The following is a 16,561-nucleotide window of genomic DNA, read 5'->3' on the forward strand; positions in this document are numbered from 1 at the left end:
GCATAAACAGCTACGTCATCAACAGGCGCCAGAGACGGGTGAAAGGTGTTCCGCCAGTGTCGGAGGTTAGATAAAGGTTTATGTCCTGCCAGGCATGATGAACGTGAACGGTTTCCTCGCCGTGGCCAGGCGGCTTCCGGTGGGAAGAGCGCGCTCAGCTGTCACGCGTGGGACCTGGGGAGACAGGCTCTACGCCTTCAGCAGCGGAGGACCATCAGAACCCACTCCAGGAGTCTGGCCTATGCCAAGGATCTGTTCCTGGGTCAGATCAACAAGGTAACGGAGGGGCTTGTAGTGGCAGGGAGCAGGGATTCACACCAGTTACACCTCCGCCGGTTTTACTGTCATCCACCAACACAAAGCATGCAGCTTATTTCTGTTTTTCACAAATGAAAAACTGAAAAGTCTTCTAATCATCCCCTTTTTCTCTGTCACCCTACATCAGAAGCCACCTGTAAAGTTTTGTCTCTGTGAGGCTGAAGGTTGATCGCAGCTACTCACACACTTTTCAGTATTCAATGTGAATATTGGAATCATTTTTTAAAGACTATAAATATGAGTATAACACCGGCCATTCTAGTTACCCCGGACAGAGAAGACAGACGCAGATCAGACACGTCGTCTTAGACGCAGGAGGGAAACAGGAGCGCTACCTGAAACAGAAATCAGCTGTTCTCAGAGCAGTTTTAAAAGAATGAACCGGAATGCACTCCTTCTCACCAAACAAAAACTGAAACACAAACAGATGTGTTTAAGTTGCAAAAGAAGTCTCTCTGAAATGCATCAATTTCATATTAGGGAAAAAAAAATAGGAATTGTCCAATGAGAGGTCCGCAGTAATGTGCTCAGGAATGTAAGATCCCAAAGACAAGAACATTGGGGCCCAAGTGATGCATCAGTCTTGGCCTTCAGAGCAAAAGGAGAAGATGAGGAGAAGATCAGGAGAAGATGAGGAGAAGATCAGGAGAAGATCAGGAGAAGATCAGGAGAAGATCAGGAGAAGATGAGGAAAGGTCTCACTCACGCACGCCGCCAAAGTAAACCCGGTTCTTACCCCGTGGGGCAATAGTTGAGTTCAGGGGTCACCAACATGGTGCCTGTGGGCATCAGGTAGACCCCCAAGGACCACATGTGATGCTCTCAAGCTTGTTAAAAAATGAGCACAACCCTCCAGTGAGCTGCCTCTAAAATGTTATTTTATTTAGTTACTCTTCCTTTTTACTCATGCTTGTATTTACATAGATTTTTTATGATAAATGCATTAATAACCTGTTTATATTACGTAAAGGTAAGGTGAGCGTCTCCACGCTGCTTCACCTGCCACCTCCCCTGCTGTCAAACCCATGCGTCTTCTTCTAAGTTCCTGTAAAGCTTCACCCACATCATTTTCTCCATGGATACGTTTGAGGATAACATGAACACGTAGACCATAAACATCTACAAACCTTTTATCTGTATTCCATTTATTTAGGCTTTATTCTCTGCGGTAAACAGTTTTTTTTTCACAGAACACATTATTTTAGTGTGACATCACAATCCTTTGCTATCCCACGGCATCTGGAGTCATTGAAAATCTCCCGCTGTTCTCCTCCAGGCTGAAGTCTTCCCTTACCCGGAGATCGGAAACGAGGAGCTGGAGGAGATCAAGCAGTTTGTTGCACCAGTGGAGAAGTTCTTCAGCGAGGAAGGTGAGAGGGAGGAGAGAAAGCAGTGAGGGACTCTGCTGGACTCCAACCGTTTTCTAAGCTGAGTGTTTGGCTTCTCTTCCCTGCAGTTGATTCGGCAAAAATAGATAAAGAAGCCAAAATCCCAGCAGAGACGCTGAATGGCCTGAAGGAGCTGGGCTTGTTTGGAATCATGATCCCTGAGGAGTATGGTGAGATGCTGGCATCGTAAACAATAAATCCAACATTTTCTCAACTAATTCTGCTTTAGCAGAACAAGGAAGCGCTGCACCGTCCTTTAGATACAAGAGAACAACACGGAGACGTTTAGTAGATCTGTTCCCCACCTCTAGAAGCTGCCATGCCACCACATGGGGCCCGGTGGGCGCCTCAGTCCCTCTGTAGCCCAGGCAGCCTGGCCTCCTCCCGGTGGGGGACATGTCTCTGTGCAGGCACCAACATCTCTGAGCTGCTTCTCCTCTCGCTCCCAGGTGGCCTCGGCCTGTCCAACACCATGTACGCCCGTCTGAACGAGATCATCGCGCTGGACGGCTCTATTGCCGTCACCCTGGCCGCGCATCAAGCCATCGGGCTGAAGGTAGCCGTTAAATCCTGGGCGGGCGGTACCGCAGCGCTGGGCCAACCCAGCCTGTGGTTTTTGTAGAGCGACGTTCTAAGAGCGCTGTGATTTCAGGGCATTCTGATTGCTGGGAACGAAGCCCAGAAGAAGAAGTATCTGCCCAAACTGGCTTCAGGAGAACACGTGGCTGCTTTCTGTCTAACCGAGCCCGGCAGGTACGCATCCAGGCAGCTCACTCATGACCCGCTTCAGGCTTTTCTCTCAAGTGCTTTTCATACTTGACATAGTTTTGTGTGTGAAGGAGAATATTCTTTGTTCCGTGGTACTGCTCTTAGTCTTCTGCACTCCTTAGATGGCTTCTCCAAGCGCAGAACTTGTTTGTATTTTATGCCTTATTATCATTGTGGACCATATCAACAACTGATTATCACTCAGTGTTCTCTGTATGCTGAGGATTTAGCTTCCAGCTCTTCCTTATGTCACTTTAACCTTCAGAACCCAAACTGGCTTTTCAAACAGGAAGAAAGAGTAGTTTGACCCTCGTGATGGAAAACAGTCGTGCATACGTGAAGATGCTCGTTTAAGAGTGTAACAACAGTGTAACAACAGTGTAACAACAGTGTATTTAACTTCTGGGGATGTTTCTGTAGCCTGGCCAGCCAGACTTTGGCTGTACGCACGGCCCATCAGTCTGGTAAGGAGCTGGTAAGCTCGGTTTTAAAGGAGGGACTAACAGGGTCAGCGTCATCAGGTTAGAGCATTCAGTGAAACGTGTCACGCCGTCCAGCAAACTCCAGTAAACAGTTTTTGCTGCTTCTGTCTAAAAAATCTAAATGTAAGATACATGCTGTACTCATATGCACTTTCTCAATCTTCCGAGGCACCAAGCAACAAAAATGTCCACGTGTATCTTGACTATTATGGTTACAGAAAAACGCTGCTGCATTATGGGTAATTCAAAGAATGAACCTAAGCACTCCACACCGGAGCCAAGGCGGCGTGGCTGCTGATGACGCCACTCAGGAACACGGAGGACGGCCCTGTCCTCGTTCAGTCAGCAGCGTGAAAACTTTTAGGGGGATAAAAATAAGTTTGGGTTTAGTTTCTTCCTCTGCTGGATTAAACAACCTAATACATTCAATTCTTTATTTATCCCAAAGGGAAATTAAATGTTGCTATGATAATAATCCTTCACTGGTTAACATTTATTCTAGTCCAGGCAGTTCTCTGCGACCTGCTTATTACTTTGTGATATTCTAGTAATGATATATTAGCAATATATTGTGAAATCTTAGTGCATTACTTTAGAAAAGTCTTTTTTCATCAAGAGTGCTGTTTGTATTCCATTTACAACAATAAATGGTGTCTCTCAGCATGTCATGATGCATACATGGCTAAAGTGTTAATTTTCCAGCAGGAGGTCACCTTAATGTCCGGGTATTGTCTGCAAAGTGAGCGTTTAGATTACTTCAGATTAGGCAGAGTCAGCAGTTGTTTCCAGTTGAGTCCAAAATCATTCCCAGCCCTGGCAGATTTAGCTTTAAAGTCTTCTTTTGATGTTACCAGCATGTTTCTTCTTAATGTTCTGGAGCGACCCAGCCAGAGGCCCGGCCTGCATCTGACAGGATCTGTGGAGGGAGATGGAGATTAGGGTGATGGTCAGGAGACCATCAGCGTTCATCACCAAAGATAAATCATCTAAAAGTTAAACAATAACCAATTAGAGCGATAACATTAACTAAAGTTTTTACACTAATTATAAAGAAGGATAGAAATCCTTTCCAACATGTTTTAATAACAATGAATCCAACTCTGCCATCTACCAGGTGAAGGATAACATTTTGATACTTTTTAAGATTTTAAGGCTGCTGTCTCACGCCTGGCTGAACCTTTCTGTGCCTGCTTCATCTGTCTCCTGCTCATCCAGCTTACTGAGACGTTTTCATCAATCCCTCACTTTCTTTTGCCTTCAGTGGAAGTGATGCAGCCTCCATTCAGACTCGGGCCACCCTGTCCGAGGATGGGAAACATTACCTGATCAACGGCTCCAAGGTAACACCAAGCCCTTCCCTCCGCATGTTGTTACAGCCACGGCCAGACTGACTTCCTCCTTCTGACTCCTTTGGGTTTTCAGATCTGGATCTCCAACGGAGGCTTTGCAGACATCATGACAGTGTTTGCTCGGACTCAGGTGGAGGTAGACGGTGTGAAGAAAGACAAGATCACTGCTTTTATCGTGGAGAAGGCTTTTGGGGGCATCACCAGTGGTCCACCTGAGGACAAACTGGGCATCAGGGGTTCCTACAGTAAGCCTGCCATGCACACCTGCCTGGGCTTTATGTGGCGTTTGGGGCTTCCATGTGGAAGACATGCTACCAGGCTTCTCAGCAGCGCATTTCAGTTTGACGCTGAAATTAGACCGTCACGCTACAGAACGGTCAGTAGACACGGATGTTTGAGAGCAACGTAGAAAAGTGAGTAAAGCTGTTGAACGCGTATCAGCGCAGCTATAAACCTCCTGAACCACATTAGCTAACTCAAGCTTTTATTAGCTTAACAAAGAGCCTCCTTCAACCTGCACTACGCAGCGCTCCGCTTTGGGAATGCATCCAGGAAATGGAACCACACGCCACCTCACGCACCAGCTTCCTGACACGCCCCACCAGCCGTTCACCGTTCAACGCTGAAAAGAAATCCTGGCGAGGAGCCTGGCTACCCTGGGTCAGAACAGGCCGACTCCTTCGTTAACTTTAGATTTGGCTTTATTGCAGATTGATTTACCCCAGGCTGCTGATAGCCAGGGTGAAACCAAAGTCAAAGCTTTGACCTATGTGCAAAATGGAAAGCATCCATCAATGGAATAGTCAAAGTCCTAAACTAAACCCAATTGAGAATGTGCTAGAGGACTTAAAAATCAATGTTCTCGGATGTTTTCCATCATATCTGACTGAGCTTTCTTTGGTGGGGGCAGGGGGCAACATGCATCGTTTTGTTGCTTAGCAACAATGTTAAAACCCGTGTAGATCACGTGGGTCGTGGCTGGATGGGGGCAGGTCCCGCCCACCAACAGTTGCTTACATCTCAGCGGTCCTTCGCTCCGCCTCCAGGTGGAACCATGTAGTACGGTTCCTCTAATGCTGGGTTCTACACCCAGTTAGCATGTGGTGACACTTGTCCAAGTCATTTATCTTCGCTTTGATGCTGAGGCGGCAGGGCGCGCTGTCCATGTTCACCTGAAAATGTCCCAGTGCCACACCCACACGCCTCACATTCCTCCAAATTAGGTCAGAAATGGATAAAAAGATAGTGGTGTTTACTAACGCACTATGAATCGTCCAGGTCTGTGTGTCGATGTCAGTTAAGCTGAGCGTTGAACCTGTCTTCCAGCCTGTGAAGTCTCCTTCGACAACGTCCCCGTTCCGGTGGAAAACGTGATTGGAGACGTAGGAGGAGGATTCAAGGTAATGTCTGCTCTGTGGGCTCGGTTTTAGTTCCTAGTCCATGCTTTTGATGACGTTGTGCCTCTGTTGGACAGGTTGCCATGAACATCCTGAACTCTGGGAGGTTCAGCATGGGCAGTTCTTGTGCTGGAATGATCAAGAAGCTGATGGGTAAAAGCAGGTCTGTTCTTTCAACCCCAGAAATGCTCTCTGATTATTTATTTTCAGACTTTTCTCTCTCCTGCCTTCCCACAGAGTTGACGTCTGAGTACGCGGCAACCAGGAAGCAGTTTAATAGAAGCCTGAGTGAATTTGGCATGATCCAGGTACAGCTGAGTGGGACCATAGTGGCTCCTGGTGCTGCCATTAGGTGAGATGTGAACGGCATGCTTTGACCTGTTTGTGCAGGAGAAGTTTGCGCTGATGGCCATCAACGCCTTCGTGATGGAGAGCATGGCGTACCTGACGGCGGGGATGATGGATCGACCAGGGCTTCCAGATTGTTCCTTAGAGGCTGCCATGGTCAAGGTGGGACAGGCAGAAAGGGTTCATGGGAAAACCAATCAGGAGCAAAGGCGTCACAGGGTGTGCTGCCTGAAACTGTGTGCAGGTGTTCAGCTCAGAGGGCGGCTGGATTTGCTGCAGCGAGGCTCTGCAGGTCCTTGGAGGTCTGGGTTACACAAAGAACTACCCGTTTGAGCGCTACGTCCGCGACTCTCGCATCCTGCCCATCTTTGAGGTACGTTGGCCAACAGGATGCTCCTTTCTCTGGCTAAATGACTGATGGGTCAGCCAGCCTCCTAACCCCAAGGAGGAGCTTGGTTCCCTCTGGGAGTTATGGCGTCTGGGTTAGAGGAGGTGAATGAATACGCACCAAATGGGTCACAATGATACATTTTCCTAAACTTCTTGATAAATCATATTATTGTCAATTGGAGACAATATCAACCAAGATGAAAATGTCATAATAACCTCTGGACATCCCAGCTCAGATAAATGAAGTGGTGTGCCGCCTTTGTTATAGAGAGAGGAGAGAAACACAGGGGGAGCATGCATATACAAATCATTGTGCTTATGTTAATTAATCATGTAATTAAAATGCATCAAGTGATTGTGACAGGCCTACTAACGCCTGCATATGCTCTAGTATTTATCCATTAATAAAAACAGATGGATGGAGGGAGCCTGAACTGAAACCAGAGCTGCTGGACTAACAAGCTTCATTTCTCAACAGCAGGCTTCACGGTAGTGATAGACGGAGCCATTCCTGGTCCTTTTTAAAGTAGCTAACATCATTTCTACAGACAATGTTCTCCTAACGTCTAAACCATGTATTCAACCTGGAGGATTTCATAAAAACGACTTTTTCCCTCCTCTCTTCCTCCTTGTTGAACATCTGCTAATTCTGTTTGGGATGACTCCCTCCATCTGGCAGCCATTATCTACATGCTGGCTCTTATACTATGCTGAAATGATCTAGAAATTAATTTTGCACTAAATATACAACGGATGGTTAACTCAGCCTTTTCTGTTCAATTCAGATTATTTATGTAGAGCCATTTCACAACAGATGGGGTCTCAAGGCCCTTTACAATATAACTGGTCAGTCACCCAGACGGATTCCAACTCATTTTACATTTGTTCTAATAAGATCTCAGTTATGAAACAATCTAACCAAGTTCAGTTAATTATTAACATAAGTCAAAGATTTTCTCTCTAAGGAAACCCAGCAGATTACTTCAAGTCATTGACTTGCTCCATTCCCTGCTCTTTGATCAGCGTAGAGCCGCAGCAGACGCTGGCATTGGGTCGCTGACTTTGCAGCAATCCCTCATACTGAGCATGCATGCAGTGAGGGTGGAGAGGAAAACTCCCTTTTAGCAGGGAAGAAAACCTCCAGCAGAACCAGAACCAGACTTGGTGTGAACGGTCATCTACCTCGACTGATTGCGGGTTAGAGAAGACAGAACAGAGACACAGAAAGCACAGAAGCACTTATCCAGGTGTACTTTCTATGATAAAGAGAAGAACAAATGTAGTGGCTCTTTTAGTGGCGTCATTAAGGGAGCATAACCCAGCTGAGCAGATCAGCCCTGAGCCTGTTTTCAGGCCCAGAGGGTGACCCAGAGGGTGACCCAGAAACAGCCTTAACCACTGAAAGACAAAGCCACGCCTGTCGGAACGTGAGGTTGTTGTTGCTGTGAGTAACCAGCAGGTGGCGCAGCTGACTTGGTAACATGAAGCTCTTAGATGCATGTTTCTCTGTTAACATTAAATGAAATGTGTGGAATGTGGGACATATATCTCTAATTTACCATACCATTATTTTAATCAATGAGTATGATCTGTAGCCTAAATGTAAGAAACCCAAACAATTATTCTCTGTTTGTGTCCAGGGGACCAATGAAATCCTGAGGATGTATGTGGCTCTCACCGGGATGCAGTACGCAGGCAAGGTGCTGACAGGAAAAATAAAGTACGTATAAAACGTCACAGTTAGGGTCAAAACGATTCAAACTTCTGATTTAGCTTTAAAGTAATCTTTGGTCATAATACCAAACAGCCACTGTCTCAACCTGGATCCTGCCTCATTTGTTGTCAGAAACAAAGTTTTGGTTGATTAAACATAAACTTGCATGTAATTCTGCTGTGGAATGAATCACTTACCCTGACGTCTACATATCTGAGCCTTGGCTACAAGGCTGGACCCTGAACTCTTGGACCTAATTCCTTTTGCTTGTATTTGTGATGTGAAGCTGTCTACTCTTCACGTTGTGTCTTTTAAGGCTTTCAGCTTTCTAACAGTCTTGTGTTGTGTTGGAGCTGAATCTGCAGCAGGATTCAGAAGAGACTCTGTTACAAATCTAGACCCATGTAGCTCTTTACATCATGAAGCAGATAGATATTCCCCAGGATCAGTGACTCCCAGGATGTCTCTGCATCCTCCATATGCATCAGGGGGACTCCATCTGTGTTTATTATTCTGCTCCTCAGTACGGCCCAAAAATGACAACATTGTGAAAAGGTTCAGTATTTGTCACTTCTTTGTGAAAGTGAAAATCATACAAACATAGTGAAGTATTTGGAGCCTTGATTTCCTGTCACTATGCTGATTATGGCTAAGGGATCATGAAACCCTGAATAGTTTCTAGTTTCTCAGTACCTGGTGGGAGGCTGCATGGATTCCTGCATCAGTGCAGCGTGGCATAGAGGGGATCGTCCTGCGGTTCTGCTCAGGTGCTCAGGAAGTCCAGGTTGCTTTGATAGGAGCCTTCAGCTCGTCTGCGTTGTTGGTTCTTCCTCCTGAGAACACGGCATACTTTCTCTGTGGGGTTCTGGTCAGCCCAGTTTGCTGGCCAACCAACCGCATTACCTTTGGCAGTGGGGGACTGTACCAAGCTCTGGACCATTGAACAACAGTCCAGGGGTCTGACCTCTAAAGCGTGCATATGGACAAAACGCAGACTAAATCTGCGTTTTGTCCATTTCCACACAAAGGCCCACAGACTGACACACATCGTAAGAAGGTTTCAGCTAATAATCACACTGATTGCTGTAAATAGTTAAATAACGTGATGACGTAACGCTGGATGCAGGAATTAGGAAAGAAGGCCTTTTTGTGCATGAAAGATTTCCTGGCCCCTGATAATGACTGACTAATGGCAGAAAGCAGCATTGCATTCTGTTATAACCTACAGGGGACAGTGCCCCCCCCCCCCCACACACACACACACATTTATGAACCAAGCATTCTTCAGAGAGCAAACTTAACAGCTTTCAGTGTAAAATGAGAGAATAATAAATCCATGGATCTGATGCGGCACGTCTGCATATAGAAAGCTGAAATGACCTTTTTCATTTCTGTTTTTTACTCTTCAGCTGTGGTTTATGCTTTGAAAATAATCAAATGAATTATTACTACAGGAGGACTAACTCTAACTTTGCTCTTCAATGCAAAGAGCAGTGATTGGTCAGAGTGACAGGACTACATCTCCCACAGGGAAAGATTTTTTTAACCTCCTTTTTCTGAATACATGATGTATAAACTACTTTCAGGATGGAAGGATGATTTTCCCAGTATAATAAAAACAGATTAGCAACGATAGCTTTAATAACTGCTGCTGTAGCTCTGATCACGCTACAGGTAAAGAGAGACTTTGAACATGGGACATTGAGCTTCTAGCTGTTGATCTCAGGCCGTTCATGCGTCCCAGAGAGTTTTCACATGTGACGGTGATAACGCCGTACATCCCTCCCTCTGCAAACAGCGAGGCAGCCTGTGACGCCATCAGCAGCGCTGGCGTAGACTGCAGACCAAGCACCCCCTGGCTCTTTAATCATATATCCCTGTCCTCCACCCTCCCCACATTTAAACACTGTTACATGCAAAACTAGAGACCACGCATTTCTGGACTTATTATATGCTAATCACAACGAGGCATGCAGCTCCTCACCCCTCCCTCCCCTGGGCTCTTCTCACCATAACTTGGTGTACCGTGTTAATTTTAGTACCGGCCTGCTCCTGCTTAGCTCTGAAGGCCCGTCTTACCCCAGTTTAAGATTTGGCAGTAGAGGAAAAACAATTGATCAGAGGCCAAAACATTTAAAATATGCATATTTATTCATTAGGAATTCCCAACGGAGACAAAGTTTACATTACCATTGGTACCTACGTTCTTCTCCCAGGCATTGCAGCTTTTGTCTGATCTAAGTTTGCAAAGACATCCGTTTAATACACTGACTGCCCCCCTATCTGTTCAGGAGGGGGTGGTGCTGTTCTTCTCTGGAAGGGGTCAAGCCAAATGATCTATCCCGGTCATAAACCTAATCTGCATGTTCATCTTATCCTCAAAGGGGGAGACGCCTACCTGAGGCCTGGGCAGTTTATTTTATTATTCTCCGTACAACTGCCTGATTAATGTAACAACTAAGATATTTATTTTCCTCAACAACCTCCAACCTGTTGATAAGCCACTGGTGCTCAGAGAGCCGGTGGTAACACACAGTGAGGGGATGGTCAGAGCAGGCAGAAGAAGCCCTGAGAGGCTGCTTCAGCTCCACTATGTGGGATGAGCTGTGTGGCATCATGGGGAACATCTTTAACATCAGCCTGAAGTAGAGGAAAGTAGCACAGCTGTGAGAAACCTCCTGTGTGGTACCAGTGCCTAAGACCACACACCCCAAAGACCTCATCAGCCTCAGGCCAGTAGCACTAACATCACACCTGATGAAGACCCTCGAGAGGCTGATCCTCAACCATCTTCGCCCCCTGGTGAGGTCTTCATTGGATTCCTGCTGTTGGCCTACCAGCCTGGCATCGGGGTGGATGATGCCATCATTTGCCTGCTGCACCCAGTTCTGGACCATCTGGAGAATCCTGGAAGCACTTTGAGGATCATGTTGTTTGAAATCTCTAGTGCGTTCAACACCATCCAACCAGGACTCCTGAAGGACAAGCTGGAGCGGTCAGGAGTGGACCACCACCTGTCCCAGTGGATACTCACTGGTCCAGCACTGGTCCAGCACAGTTTGTGAGGACAGGGGGCTGTGGTTCTGACAGGGAAGTGTGCTGGCACCGTTTCTGGTCTGCAGACTTCTCCATCAGCTCACCAGGTTACCACCTTCATAGTTTCTCTGATGACTCTCGTCACAGTTGAGGACGAGTCAGAGTACAGACAGGAGATCCAGAGCTTTGTGGACTGGTGCCAGCAGAACCACCTCGTGTTAAATGCAGCAAAAACTAAAGAGCTGCTGGTGGACTTTTGCAGACGCAGACCCACATCTCCAACACAGCTGAACATTCTGGGAACTGATGTGGAGATATTGGACTCCCAGTACCTGTGTGTTCACCTGAACCATAAACTGGACTGGACTCACAACACTGATGCTCTTTACAGGAAAGGTCTGAGTGTAACGGGTCTTGATGTGCTGACTCCAGCCTCAGTCCACTCCTTGTGAAGCTCCACCAACTTCTTGAATGAATTTTTCTTGACCATTCCAGGCTGCAGTTATCTTTTGTTGCTGGTTCACCTTTTCCTTCCACTCAGCTGTCTATGAATTAGATTGAGTTGAATTCAGCACACCGTGAACCTAACCCTTGTATGGCTTCCTGTCCGTGTGGAGGGAATCAATCACCGTCTTCTGGACCTCTGTCTGGGGTCTCCTACTGGCCCAGACGGAGAGGCCGTTTAGAGGCTCAGGGAACTTTTGCAGGTCTTTGGAGTATATTAGCTGACTAGGGTGGAACGCACCACGAGTTTACAAGATTTAACATTTACATAATATTGTAATATTCTGAGACACTGAACTTTGAGTTAGTATCTGTTAGCCTATACAGGGTAAAGGTTTCCCTCTATGTGTAATGAATCTATAATGTTCACATTTTCTAAGATGTACCTGCATATTCCCATGTCTCCAGCTGTGTGTTGTGGAGTGGACCATCAGGATTTATATGAGAGACTTTTTTCTGTTTCTTGCAGGGAGATGAAGAAAGGCAATATATTCCTGGCTGTGAACATGGCTGGCAGGAAGCTGAGGACCTCCCTGGGAGCATCAGAAGACCTTGGCCTGACAGGAAAAGACGGGGTGGTGCACCGCAGCTTGGCGGTAAGAAGCCGGCTTTCTGCTGGATTTCTTGTCTTCAGACTCTGTTGGGTTCCTGAACCTCAGTAATGCTCTGTTTCTGTTTAAAGGAAAGTGCCAAGCAGCTTGAGCAGAACGTGAGCCTTTTTGGGTCGACAGTGGAGAGCCTTCTGTACAGATATGGGAAGGTAACATGGCAGATTGCAGCAAAGCTGCTCTCCTCAGGATTCCTCTGCTCTTCAACTGATTTTTAAATGGATGACTGTATAAGTCAGACCTGCTGGACAATTGCTCCAGTGCCTCAGTAATTACGTCTTTTCAAAAGAAAAGCAGCTTTCCACATCCTTACCTCCCCAGAATAGCTCCATTCATTTACCTAAACACATAAGTGTGCGTATTACTTGTGAGGCTTTAGCTGCAGTACAGCCATAGGCTCCTGCTCATTGGAGCCGGTTTAGATACCATACATGACTAGAAGTTCCTCCGTCACCTGGCAGTCTTTACTGATGAGTTTGGATGCAGATGCAGATTAGTAAGGCTAACAAATCCAGTTCAACACCTTCTTCAACCAACGCAGCTTCACTGTTTTCTTAGTCATTTAAAGATGGCGCTGGATAATGTTGTTCAACAGCAGTCCCAGCGGAGGGGGGGGTGTATTCCTTTTTCTATTCTGAGGTGTACAATAACGAGGTTGAATACAACAGTGCTTGACAGTGATGTTGTTTCTTCCCCCTTCTACTTTCCATGTCAGAGTATAGTGGATGAACAGCTCGTCCTGAAGAGGGTAGCAGACATATTGATCAACCTGTACGCCATGACGGCCGTCCTGTCCAGAGCCAGCCGCTCCATCAGCATCGGCCTCCGCAATCATGACCATGAGGTGTGTGTGTGTGTGTGGGTGTGTGTGTGTTACACTAGAGACCGGGTAAATGACAGCTTCCAGGAAGATTTAGGGTTTTTACAGAGGGACACAGTAGATTGCTTTCTCTTCAGGATGCCCAGCTATCCATACCTCCAACATTTAAAGTGTATTTCCTCTACTAGCAGCATTTTATTTGAGAGCAGATGCCTCATTCAGCTCAGGTCCAGTCGTCAATAGCTCAACCCAAATTGAGCTTTGGTGATACTTTACAAACACGTCAAAGTCATTCTGTTTTTCTTTAGTCTAAACACAGAACTGTGAAAAGTATTTCTTCTTGTCCACCCTACAGTAAACGTTTCAGCTCGTCAAACAGATTATAATACCAGAGATAAAATGAGTACCTATTCATTTATTTAAAAAAAACAGCTACCTAAACCTACCTTCCTGGTTTAATTTCCTTTCCTCCTTCCATCCTTTTTTCTGTCTTTTCCTTGTATTGAACTCTTCCCTCCCTTCTTTCCTTCCTACTAGTTTCTGTCTTTAGTTTCCATATTTAAAATGGGTGCCATTAAATCAAAGTAATCTTCAGTATTTCATATTTTAAATCATACAAAGGAAAAGTGGGAAATGAAGTCTAGAATATTTCCATGAAAAACGGGTAAGAAGCTTGTCCTCTTTCAACATTTGTGCCAGTGTCTCAACCGTGGACACGCCCCTAGCGCTTGTCCCCCAGAATATCCACTACATTGTGCCAGTCTTGACTGGGAGACAAAAGTTATGTCTACTCTTGGAAGAAAGGCTTCCTCCTAGTATAAAAGCAGGACCTAGCACCATCTAACACGTCTTCTTGCTCCCAGATGCATCTCTCTGGTGGTAGCACAAGAACCATTGAGCTAGCTTAAGTGTTCAGAGAGCGAGCTAACTTGGATGCCGAGTGTTTCCCAGTAACTGCACTTGACTGTTCTCAGATTTTCCACTACTGCTCCGTCACCAAACTAGCTGCGCTTTTCTGCTTCTTACTCTTTGCTGAACGTAAAAAGTTGTGACGCTTGCCCTTGTACTTACGATGGACAAGGTCAAGCCACCGACTAGAACCTGTACAGGTGGCAACAGCATAGCTGGGGCAGATACGCTTTCTGTCTGCGCTTCAACATACCCAACATACCCGGGAGGCGTCAGCGTCTCCACAGTGCTGTCAGCTCTGTGCATGGCTCTTTTAAATCCAGTCGGCACATGCTAGCTAGCATGGCAAGCTAGCTGGTCATGTGTTGACCCTGTGACGAGGGTAAACTGGTTCTCACTGCTACCTCTTTATGCCAGGACCAGTTGCAGTGAGCAGCTCAACACTGCAGTGCTACTAGCTAACCCAGAGAAAGATGTGGCTGCCCTCAGTAATTTTGCAAGTTCAGGATCTGACTGAGGGGTTCATGCAGTATTACCATGCTGCATGCCGTTTCTCAATGGGGGTTTACTAAAACCTAATTCTGCTTTTATACCTAAGGTTGTTACCCTAGCCCTGCTACGCCATCCCCTCCAGTTAATGGCTTTCTACCCACCGCCATTCTCCTCTCAGCAGCATGAACGGCTGCAGGTGCTCTGCCCTTTGATGTGTGTGGAAAAAAGCTGATGATTTTCACAGACCAGAGCAGCCGTACATATCATCGGCTTCACCACATGAAGGGAAGCCTCTTTCATTGGATAGTGTAGAGTAGTACTATAGCTCATGACAGCAGGCCTATGCACTCCCTCCACCTGTGGCATGGCCTCATCCTGAGCATTGTTTCATGGTATAGCTGTGGTTTACTGCATGGAAAGCTGCCAGCTAGGCAACCCCTCACACCTTCACTGGCTTCTACAGCGTAAATGTTCCAGCGCCCACACTGACCCGCACAGTTCTGGGTGTGAGCACCGCTTCTGTATAAACACCGGCTGTATATGATGGACTTAGACTAAGCTTATCTGCCAAGGCAGGAGTCACCGCAGTCAATGAACCCTGGCTCTGTGAGACATATCTCACCAGATCACCCTTAATGCCTGGGGCAAGGAAGATGAGAGCTTACAACACTGATTGGCTGTGTGACGTCAGACATCAATGCTGGAGCACTTCTGTCTGCCAGTCAATACTGGCGTAATTTAGTAGGGCTTCTGGGGACAAGCGCCGCGGTTGTGCCCTGTAGTGAGATCCCTCAGCCCCGTTTCAGAGATACAGGGGTGACGTCTCAAACCAGACTTACTACCACCATTCCTGTCCAGACCAGGAGAACCTATCAGACCATCTCAGCCTCCTGAGATCAGCTTGTCGTGTGTTTTTTGGGATTTCGTGGTCATGAGGTTTGGAGATCCGCTGCAATTCCACTTAGTTCTAAAAGCATTTATGTTTAATACCGTGGTCAAATTAAAAGCTGCAGGAGGTCGTGTGCTGGTTCTTTAACCTTAAGGAGCATGCCTCTACTCCAGTAAGTACATTCACTGTCCTTCTAAAACCGTTACAGTGCAGAATACATGAAAAACACAAACAGGAGAAGAAGCTGATCAAACAACTTGTGTTTATTTGACATAAATTGTGGCGTTTTTAGGACAGGAGAGTGTCTGCTGTGTTTTCCTGTGCGACCCACTCAGCATTTTTTCCTGAACCCTGCTGTGATGTTGTTCCTTCCAGGTGCTGCTCGCCAACACATTCTGCAACGATGTCTTCTTCAAGAACAATTACTTGATGGTCCAGCTGCAGAAACGTGAGTGAAACACATAAACCTAAGTGAGAACAGTCCTGTGCAGCACGGTAGAACAACAGACTTGCATGTCTGGTGGAATTTCCCCACAAACCTCAGATAGCAACACTCAAGTACAGCCACACTAGAAGTTTTCCTTCTTTATGGCCCACCTGTCAGCCAGAGTTTGGCTCAGGTAGAAACAGTCCTTCTGAGTTTTCACACAGCACAAAATAGCACATAACTTAGAAGTGAAAGGAAAATGGGACCTGATGCATGTGAATAGTGTGGTGTGCATTTGCATTCAGCCCCTCTGAGGCAGTGCTTTGAAGAAGCACCTCAGGCTGCAAGTCTTTGTCTCTAGCAGCTTCAGACATCTACACACTGACATTTTTAGTCCCTTTTCCTTGCAGAATAACACAAGTTTGTTCCTGTTAGATTGACTGAGAACACCCTAATGCAGTTGGACCATTAATACACATGAACATGCTTCTAAACCAGGGGTGTCCAAACTTTTCAGTACATGGGCCAAAATTGGCAACTCAAAGGAACTTGAGGGACAAAAAAATTATATATATATATTTTTTTTTACTAAAATTGTATTTTATTTTTTACCTTCAATTCAATTCAATTCAATTCAATTTTATTTATATAGCGCCAAATCATGAAACATGTCATCTCAAGGCACTTTACAAAGTCAAGTTCAATCATATTATACAGATTGG

The 16,561-nt window shown here is 46.1% G+C and overlaps 2 protein-coding genes across 4 annotated transcripts in view; one reads left to right on the top strand and one right to left on the bottom strand.

The window, feature by feature from the left end:
• The window catches only part of acad9 (acyl-CoA dehydrogenase family, member 9), a 21,619-nt gene continuing 5,058 nt past the window's right edge, over window positions 1-16,561 (top strand). The window contains 18 exon segments of the mRNA XM_012882498.3: window positions 1-203; window positions 206-276; window positions 1,595-1,688; window positions 1,775-1,876; window positions 2,156-2,262; window positions 2,359-2,459; window positions 4,218-4,296; window positions 4,379-4,550; window positions 5,632-5,705; window positions 5,780-5,855; window positions 5,940-6,010; window positions 6,093-6,212; window positions 6,295-6,423; window positions 8,081-8,160; window positions 12,164-12,290; window positions 12,377-12,454; window positions 13,018-13,146; window positions 15,788-15,860. Of these exon segments, the coding sequence (XP_012737952.2) occupies window positions 95-203; window positions 206-276; window positions 1,595-1,688; window positions 1,775-1,876; window positions 2,156-2,262; window positions 2,359-2,459; window positions 4,218-4,296; window positions 4,379-4,550; window positions 5,632-5,705; window positions 5,780-5,855; window positions 5,940-6,010; window positions 6,093-6,212; window positions 6,295-6,423; window positions 8,081-8,160; window positions 12,164-12,290; window positions 12,377-12,454; window positions 13,018-13,146; window positions 15,788-15,860 (1,792 nt within the window). The 5' untranslated portion in view covers window positions 1-94.
• Window positions 15,728-16,561, bottom strand: part of cfap92 (cilia and flagella associated protein 92 (putative)) — a 26,651-nt gene continuing 25,817 nt past the window's right edge. For 2 of the 3 annotated variants that reach the window (XM_036151496.1, XM_036151495.1), the window contains exon 15: window positions 15,750-15,850. In XM_036151496.1, coding sequence (XP_036007389.1) covers window positions 15,825-15,850 — 26 coding nt within the window. In that variant the 3' untranslated portion in view covers window positions 15,750-15,824. Of the gene's footprint in view, window positions 15,851-16,561 lie in introns of all 3 variants that reach the window. The other variant, XM_036151497.1, reaches the window with a different exon arrangement.

Source organism: Fundulus heteroclitus, chromosome 20, assembly GCF_011125445.2.
Source record: "Fundulus heteroclitus isolate FHET01 chromosome 20, MU-UCD_Fhet_4.1, whole genome shotgun sequence".
NCBI classification, from domain to species: domain Eukaryota; kingdom Metazoa; phylum Chordata; class Actinopteri; order Cyprinodontiformes; family Fundulidae; genus Fundulus; species Fundulus heteroclitus.